This window comes from Tenrec ecaudatus, chromosome 6 (assembly GCF_050624435.1).
Source record: "Tenrec ecaudatus isolate mTenEca1 chromosome 6, mTenEca1.hap1, whole genome shotgun sequence".
Taxonomy (NCBI): domain Eukaryota; kingdom Metazoa; phylum Chordata; class Mammalia; order Afrosoricida; family Tenrecidae; genus Tenrec; species Tenrec ecaudatus.
The window spans coordinates 75,410,048-75,419,242 of record NC_134535.1 but is presented as its reverse complement, the minus strand read 5'-3'; the positions used below and the strand labels follow the sequence as shown (position 1 = coordinate 75,419,242).

Sequence of the window (9,195 nt, the reverse complement as noted above, 5' to 3'; positions counted from 1 at the left end):
CTATTAGCTGGTTTCTGTAACTGAAGAATGTTCGATAGACACTACCGGCCCAATCCAAGTCTTTCTCAGTCTCCTCCTTCTATTTGAAACCATTTGTTTTTAAAATCTCAAATTAGGCAAATGCCCTCCTCAGAGCCCAGCTTCTCCATCCCGTGTACCCACCCCTCCGTTGTAGCTAAGTCTTTTAGAGCCCCATTCTTCTCCCTTCTCCCCTTGGGGAGACCAAGCCCTGGTCTGGTACCTCCGGTTGTGTGTCCACATGGCTGGTTCGTTTTGAGGTCCCAGCTAGGAGGTAACGCTGAGTGAGACGTGGCCCGAGAGGCACCGTCCTGACAAAGAGCCCAAAGTTGCAGCTACTGTGTCAATCCATCTCACTGAGGGGCTTGCTTTTTCTCTGTTTTCCCGAACGTGGTGTCCTGATCCAGAGACTGGTCCTTTTTAATAACAAGTCCAAACTGTGTGAGACAAAATCTCAGCACTGTCTCTTCCAAGGAGCATTCTAGCTGTACTTCCTTCCAAGACAAGTTTCTTGTGCGGGCAGTTCACAGTATATTCGATATGTATGCAACTCAATATACTGCAAGCGACTCTTCTTTGGCCTTCCTTCTTCACTGTCCGCGTCTGCATGTCTCTAAGGGCGATAGACTACACCAGGTTTGAGTCAGGCATGCCTTCGTCCTCAAAGTGACACTTTGGTTTTTAACACTTGAACACAGAGTTGTCCAGTGCAATGCATCATTGGTTTCTTGACTGGGGCTCCCATGGATGTGTGCGTGCACACGTGTGTGCATTTGTGGGTTTTGATGGTGAATCCAAGTAAAACGCATCCCTGACAACGTCAGTACTTCCTGTGTGAATGTGTTGTTTCTCGGTGCAGGTGTGAGGGTTTGCCCTATGTTGAGGTCCGCCCACTGAAGCTGTAGTCTGTCCATCACTAAATGCTCGGGGCTGCCAGCAGGCTAGGTTGTTTCATATGCAAACCATTGGTTGTTAACAAGTTTTCTCCCAATCCAGATGCTGTTCTTATATCGTCCAGCTTCTTGAACTCTTTGCTCAGTACACGTCGTTCCTGACTTGACATCAGTCTCCCTGGGTTTTGTTTGAAGTGCCTTGTCGTCAATGTACACGTTCTGCATGAGCACGATGAATGGTTCTAGAATGCCCGTTCTCTGCGATGTTATCCACCATTTGTTCTGACCTACCAGTGGAATGCTTTTTCACATCCAATAAAACACAAGCAAATCATCTTACTGATATTCTTGCTCAGAATTCTCCTCTGACATGAGCAATGGTAACCCTGGATTCATGTCCTTTTTTGAACTCAGCTTGAATTTCTGGAAGTTCCCTGTCGATGTATTGTTACAGTCATTGTTTAATTATCTTCAGAATTCTGCATGCACGTATTACTGTTGGATTTGTCATTCTGCTGGATGACCTTAATTTGCAATGGGCACGGGGAAAGCAAAGCTCTCTTCCTCTCGCACAATCAGTCTTAGTGGTTTCACTCATTTCTATTGAAGCCTCTTCTAAATCCTTCTAGTGTTTAACCTTCAGCGTGATCTGACACTCTCCTGCCGTACCTACCAGTCACCATTAGTGCTTCTCCTCATGTTGTCTCAATGCATGTCTGTCACAGTGATGGTGAGGGTGCCTCACTTCTGCTTGAATCTCTCCTACTAGTGTGGCTGCAACTTGAGCCTTGGCTTTTGTTTGCTTCTGCTCCTGTGGGTCAGGAGGTCGTAGTGCACAGGAGGAGCACTTCCCAGTTTAAAATCTGGAAAGGGGTTCATCGGCGTTGTATCATCTTACCATACTATTTGATCTGCTTGCTGAACAACCCCCCTGAGAAGTGGCCCATATGCAGAATGTAACATCAGGGCTGGAGGAAGGCTGATTCGCAGCCTGAGGTGCAGACGGCGCGGCCTTGCTTGCTCAAAGTGAGGGCTTGAAGCACTTGGAGGAGGACAGCCTTCAGCATGAATGTCACCTCAACATAAACCCCAAAGCATCCCAACTGGACCTGGAGACAGTATCAAGATAAGCAGAAAAGCATGGAAGTTGTCCGGGATTTCATCTTGCTTAGATCTACAATCGATGCTCATGGAGCAGCAGTCAAGAAAACAGACATGGTGTATTAGGCAGGTCTGTAGCATATCATCTGTCAAGTGCTGAGCAGCAAGGGTATCTCCTTGAGGAATAAGGTGCACCTGGCCCAAGCCAAGGTACTTTGTTGCCTCATAGGCATGTGAAAGTTGGGTAAGTGATGAGGAAGACTGGAGTGACGTGCACTTAATTCTGGTGCTGAGAGTCCCACGGAAAAGCTACCAGAATCACCGACAAACCTGTCTTGGAAGAAGCGCAACCAGAATGCTTGGAAGTGAGAATGGCCAGACTTCGTCTGACTTTTGGAAACAAGCTCAGGAGAAACCAGTTCTGGGAAAAGGACATGATTGATACAGTTGGATGGATCAACAGTGTGAGATGGCGCAGGGCCGACAGTCTCCATGAGCACAGGCTTGCTCGGAGCCGGAGTAGAGCAGAGACAGCATGTAACACCACTCACTCACGTGGTCACTCTACCACACTGCTCTTATCGCAGTGCACCCTGCCCGGGAACTCCAGCAGCTGAGCAAATTCAAGCCTTGCTGTAATGACAGTTGTGTCAACTTGGCTCAGCTGTTGGAGTTCCAAGTGGTTTAGCAATTATGAAACGATGTCATCCTCTCCGTGGTGTGATCTGATGTGGTCAGCCAATTAGTTGTAAGGGGAGTTTCCTCCGGGGTGTGGCCTGCAGCTAATAACACAGATGGTCACGCTGGCACGGCTCCCTTGCTGTGCTAGACCTGCATATGGCTTGGTCGGTCACCGCTGGCTCTTGGGATTAGTAAGATGCTGCAGAACCATGAGCCAGCAGCCTGCCAGTCTAACCTGCCGAGCTTGGATTCATCAGTCTCTGCAGCTATGAGACAAGTCTGACCCCATTGGGATTTGCCAGCCTCTACAACTACACGAACCATTTTATTGAAATAAATCTCGACATACATACAAGTTTCACTGGTGTTTTTTTTTGGGAGGGGGGGTTGCTTCTCTTGAGAACCCAGTCTAAGATCATCTTTAAGGCACATTTCCCTCCACCTAATTATTTGAAGATATCTATAGTCTGACTGGTCATTCATATGGAAATGACCATGAGAGCCTAATTCCTGTCTTATCACCTTTATAAGGAGCTAATATCACTGTATCATTTTGAGTACAAATTCATAGCTCTCATAAAATTGCTTTTATGACTAATACTTAAAAAGCCAACATGAGGAGAATCGAATACATGACCCTCCCCTTCCAGGTTGTTGGCTTGTTCCAAATCTTAAAAGGCTTGATCTCTGCAGTTTTTCTAGTAGAGCAAACCATCAGCGGACTTGGGACTGATTTGGACGTACGCAGGGATGATGTCATCCCACGAAACGGCTCTGGAATTCCTTCATTGAAGTTTATAAGCCACATGCTCAAGTAATTACTTACTTCAGCAACAAAAACCCCACCTTGAAACATAAGTGAACTTTATTATGTGAGGGGTCTTTAGAAAGCTAGTGGGGAAATCTCTATCTTGTAACCCCACTTTTCCATGAACTTTTTGAAGCCTCTTACACGTTTATTCTCTAGATTACGTCTGGAAATCCAAAGTCTTATTCTTAGTGCTCTATATTGTACCCCCTGGCCTCATCTGGAACCCCAACTGCTTGCCCTTAAGCTCCAGGTCATTTCCTGTTGCTGGCTAGACACTTCCAACTGGCGCGCCCCACATGAGCTCATTACTTCATCCCCTCCTCCTCCTCCGGCCGGGAACGCCATTTCCTCATTTATGAAGAATGGAGACCTGTCTCCATCGTGATCCATCATTGGGCATGTGCATACGGTCACAAGTTTAGCTTCGGGAACGACTCTAGGTTTCTCAGTTCTTATTAACTATGAATTTTGTCATCACACAGGAAATGGTGGTCATAGTACCTCCTTCTAAAAAGCTCTTGGACATTAATGTTTAAAACTTAGAATGGGGCCTCACTCGCAGCAAATGTCCAGTTGGTGTTACCCTCTTTACTGACAATGTCCATCCTGTTCAGAACTCAGCCCTCCCTAGGCCTGTGGGCAGCCTTCCCTCCTACATACCACCGTGTCGTTGACTACTTGCTTCTTTGTCCATCACACTCAGTCCAAGTCTGTCCTGTTTCTAATTTACTAATATATCAAATGTAGCTTACAATTGCATATTACTTCATATGCCTGGCATGTGACAGTGTGCTGTAATTATTGGCTGAGTCAATCTAATCAGAAGGACCTGCCGCACAGCCATCTCTTGTCCTTTCCTGCTCGATTTTAACGCTTACCTGAATTACAAAACATGAGCTACCCAGTGGATGAGAGGCTGGCGTGGAATGTAGATGCTTCTGCCACCGCTGGCCTGACAGCAGCCCAGCTTCCCCACCCCAGCTGTCAGCACGCAGCCATCTCCTGGCTTGTCTGCCGTGCTCGCTCAACATCTGGCTGCAGCTGTTCCGCTCAGTGTTGGTCCTCAGTGTCTAACTGGCGAAGGAACGAGGTTTCTAATGGAAACCGAGGCTCGAGACAACAAGCAGGCCTGTTGGTGAAGATGAACCGCGAGTGCAGTCACGTCTGCCGAGGGTTCTGGGAATTCAGAGGACGATGGTAGGAGAGTTGATAGGATGTAATGCGTGGTCTTCCAGGTGTGGACAAGACAAGCTAAAAGGACTGCTCAGCTCCTTTTTTTGTAAAGACTATTCTTAGGGAGGTGGGGGGAATGCGAATATGGGGTTGAATTAACCCTTTGTTGTATTCCCAGTGTAGGAGAATATCCAGATTTTTTTTCACATATATACAAAATTAAGGGCCAACAGGCCCCACCCTAGCCCCTCATGTAGGACAGGTAAACTTTCTATAATGAACCAAACAGTACATGGTAATGCTTCCTGAGCCATACATAGGTTTCAAGAACCCCATTTGTTTCAGCCACTCTCACACGAAGGCGGCCACAGACAACAATCGGGCCCAGCGTGCTCCAATAGACACTACAAAGTCAGGTGGCAGCTTTGAGCTATGGGTTGTAAACCTCCGATCTAGAAACCTTTTTTTTTTATCTAGAAACTTCTGAACAGCATTTTCTGATACCCAGCAGGATCAGCGGCTTTGTGTTCTCTGCTCACATCCAAGTCAGTTCCAGGACCCTGGGAGGCCGAGTAGCATCCCCCCCCCCCCCCCCAAGCTTCCCGGTCACACACTATGATGTAAGCAGAGGGCCCATCATCGTTCTCCCGGGATGAACTGGGGGTTCAACTGGTGCCCCATCAACTAGCAGTCAAGTCTTACCTGCTGCACCACCAGGGTCCAAGGAGGAAGTGTCTGCTGGAGACTGCTGGTCTCTCCTGCTGAGCAGCTAGTGGGGTCACGCCTTGCCTCCGCCCGCCCCCACCAGCCTCCTGGTCATAGCCCCTAGCCGTCCCCCCGCCCCTTCAGGGTCCCTTTCTGCTCACCTAAACCACACCCACTGCCATCAGGGAGATTCCAGCTCATTCTACCTATCAACCCCCTTTGTAGGATCACTGTGCCAGAGATGATTGTCTCCGCTTGGGAGTCAACTTGTGAGGGCGGAGACCAAGCTGTTCCCCTCATCTCCACCTTAAGGAGTCCCTTCAGAATGGGCAGCCACCATTTCCAAAGCCCCAGCTTACCCCACGGTATCTAGCAGGGCGCGTTGAGAGAACAGCTCTCGTGGCAATTCTGAAGCAGCTGCACGCACACACACTCGTCCGTGGAGCCCGTGGTGTCCCTTCTCTCGCACACACACACACACACACACACACACACTCGTCCGTGGAGCCCATGGTGTCCCTTCTCTCGGGGCTACTGTGAGTGTAGAGCCAGTGGGTGAAGGAGACCGCTTCAACCTCCCAGGCCCGCAGCGGCTCGCATGTCCTGGGGCAGCTCTTCCGGCATGGACCTGGGCTCTGAAGTGACACTGGAAAGATTTGAAAGACACTATTCAGATCCTGGTGATTCATGTGGCTGGCCCTCGACTGGTGAGGCTTGCTCTGACATCATAAATGAGCAGCCCTGGCCACACTGTGCTTTGAATGCTCAGCAGATTAGCAGACGGGCTGGCTGTGGGACCTCCGGCAGAGAGAGGTGGCCGTCGACTTCTGCAATGACCTCTAGCCATGGAAACCGTCACAGGGAGCTCCGCTCCGTCCTCTCAGGCCACTAGGAGCTGGACTCCACTCCATGGTGCTGGGTCTGGCTTTTGGCACGATAAAGGCTCTCATTTAAAATACAGGTTGTATGTGCGGGACGATCTTTTATCTTAATCCCATGAAAGTTTACCAAAGTATGACAACCGTATTTGTATGGTACATACAGGTGTTTCAGGGGCCCTCCTTCACATCCGTATTCTCAGGAGACCCTGGACATGGGGTGGCGGCTTCCCTGCCTGCGATGAAAACCTACAATCCAAGGTGCCTGTGAAGGGGGGCATGGGATGAGGGGTGAAGGGAGGCCCTAGGAGGACAATTGGCAGCTGCAGGCAGGAGACAGGCAGGAAGGATGGAGGAGGGGACACTACTCCCGGCAGACATCCTCCCACAAAGAGGTTAGTTCCAAGACAGGAGCAGGTCACACAACAAGGAAGAAACAGACGCTGAACTAAGGAAGGCCCAAGCAGCAGAGGAGAAGCCTTTAGGAGAGGGGTGTTGACTTAAGAACTGAGTTGAGCAAAGATTTATCATCAGTGCGGTCAGCACCACTGGACAGCGCATACGAGGTGACCAGCAACCTGCAGCCGAGAGTGAGGAGGACGGGAAACTTGCCTGCACTTCTGCTTCCCGGCCCCACCCCGCCCCGCCTGAGGGAGAGGGTGGGCGCACACGGCCTGGGGAACAGAGGAGGCAGGGGCAGAGAGCCGCAGTCTACACTAAGTGTAGCCGAGTTTTCAAATTCCTGAGCACAGTGTCTTAGGGCTGAAGCATCTGATTTTCCCCCAATGCCAGTGGAGCTGTGACCCAATGACAGACCACACTCACCAGCCTCCAGTAAACCCCCGCGGGCCCAGACCCGGAGGGCACAGTGGTGGGGGACACACCTTTCATTCTCAATCCTCCTCTCATCGCCATGTTCAAATAACCACAACTCCACCAGTAACACCTTCGCTGCCTTCCGCCTTCCCTGACTCCGACAGCCACCGTGCTGGTGGCTGCAAGGGGAACTGAAGTCTTTGAGGTCTGGGTGAGGCAGGGCAGAGCCTGTGTCCAGCAGTGACCAGCGACCTCATCTCTGTCCCCTCTCCTGTGGAGAGGCTTTGAGCCTGGCTATGTGTCTGAAAGCAAGGCGGGCGGCTGGCCTTCACGACTGACCCTCTAACTCAGAGGCGTAGTCTGAGGCTCTGAGGGCCGGGAGGCCGGGCCCCGATGCTGGGCTGGCGTGTCCTTCCCGGCAGTGGAGGAAGCCGGCTTCTCCCCTCGGCTGGGGCTGCCAGCGATCGCTCGGGGAGGACACCCTTGACCGCTGACCATCAAGTGAAAAGAGAACGTATCAAACAGACCCCCAGCCCTGCCCCCATCCAGAACCCCCACAACAGCCACAGCGGAATGAAAGCTTTACTTTTGAGTTTTTTTTTTTCCTTTCTTTAAAAAAAAAAAGTAAATAAATAAAATTGCCAATGATGTGGCTGGGGCTGAAAAATGGGGCTGCAACCAGGCCTTTTTTTTTTTCTTTTTTACAAAATTGTGTGTGTGTGTGTGTGTGTTTAGGGGTATGTTGAAATACAAACGACAATGGCCAAGGGAACTTCTCAAACTACCTCCCTACAGTCGGTTGCAGGCTGGCGGGACGACGGGCTATCACTGGCCATGCCGCCACAGGCAGTGCCTACGCTCCAAGGCCAGGGAGCAGCGCCTGGTGGCGTCGGCAAGCCCAAGGGTACCCCCACCGGCCCGAAACGAGGAATGAGCGTGCAGTGCTCCTCTGGAAGAGTTCTACGTTGCAGCCTGCACACGCCTCTGTGGTGGGCGGGCACGGGGTCCATCTTCCCTTCCTGGAGCGCGTGCGGGCCTCACTCACTCTCGGGGCTGGCCTAGCCTGACCATTTGCTCGGCTCGCCCACTCCTCAGCGTGCCCGACTGCTGCTACAATCCGCAGGCCTCCTCTAGGGGAGAGAGCTCTCTGTGCTTTCTGAAAACACCTGGCAGCAGACCCAGGCAGGATAGCGGACAGGGCGGGGACCCTCCTCACCGCACTGAGCTAGTATAGCCATCTTAGGGGAGGGAGGATGGTGCAGCGGCACTGTCACTTCCCATCTGAAAGGCGGAGCTAGGTGCCCTGGGGCCCTTGAGGGCTGGAGGAGGGGGAGATGTGAGCTCATGGGCCGTGGAATTTGAAGTGGGGGTGCAGTGGGCACAGAGCCCCAGCTGGTGGAATGATGTGGTTTTCGGGTTCCATTCTGTCCGGACAGAGCGTCACCAATCCTATATCTCCTCCACGCCATGCGCAAAGATCATGACCAGCCCCGGCTCCTGCACCATGTCGTCGCCCATATGCTGGTTCTCGCAAGCCATCACCACCACAGCCTGCTTGCCAGGGATGCGCTTGGCCACGTAGTTCTCGTAGTAGCGCCGGTTCATCTGTCTTGTCTCTAGTGTGGCCAGACCCTGGGGCCAGCTCCGCTCGTGGGCATTTTCGATCAGCTCGTTGACAATCGAGGCAGGACAGCCGCTCTCCACCAGGGAGCGCTTGATGACAGCCTGGAGCACAGCGTCCGGGGTGGAGATCATGCCTCCCCAGCGAGTCACTCTTGCTGGCTGCAGGGAGTTCACCCACCTGTGTGGAGGGGGCAGGAGGGGTCATGCCCGTCCATCCCTTTTCTCTGCACTGGCACTTCTCACGGGTGTGACCACCCACTCTGAGCTCAGCTTGCCCCTATTCTTCCTTCTTCTGGCTTTGACTCGGCAACTCCCAATCTCTCCCTAGTTGTTCCCATCAAGGACACCAACCAAGACTCATCAAACAATGTTCCAGGAGTTGGAGCCCCCTATCTCCCCGGGAATTCCAAGACTTGGCAGCCTGGCACCCGACACACAGTAAGTGCTCACCAGTGTTTACTAAACGAGGCAGTTACCCACACTCAGCACTATTTGT

The 9,195-nt window shown here is 51.6% G+C and overlaps 1 protein-coding gene across 7 annotated transcripts in view; it reads right to left on the bottom strand.

Annotated features, from left to right (window-relative positions):
• Positions 1–7,652: 7,652 nt before the first annotated feature.
• The window catches only part of RNF41 (ring finger protein 41), a 38,372-nt gene continuing 36,829 nt past the window's right edge, over positions 7,653–9,195 (bottom strand). For all 7 annotated transcript variants that reach the window (XM_075551484.1, XM_075551489.1, XM_075551485.1 and 4 more), the window contains one exon: positions 7,653–8,877. In XM_075551484.1, the coding sequence (XP_075407599.1) occupies positions 8,526–8,877 (352 nt within the window). In that variant the 3' untranslated portion in view covers positions 7,653–8,525. The remainder of the gene's footprint in view (positions 8,878–9,195) is intronic.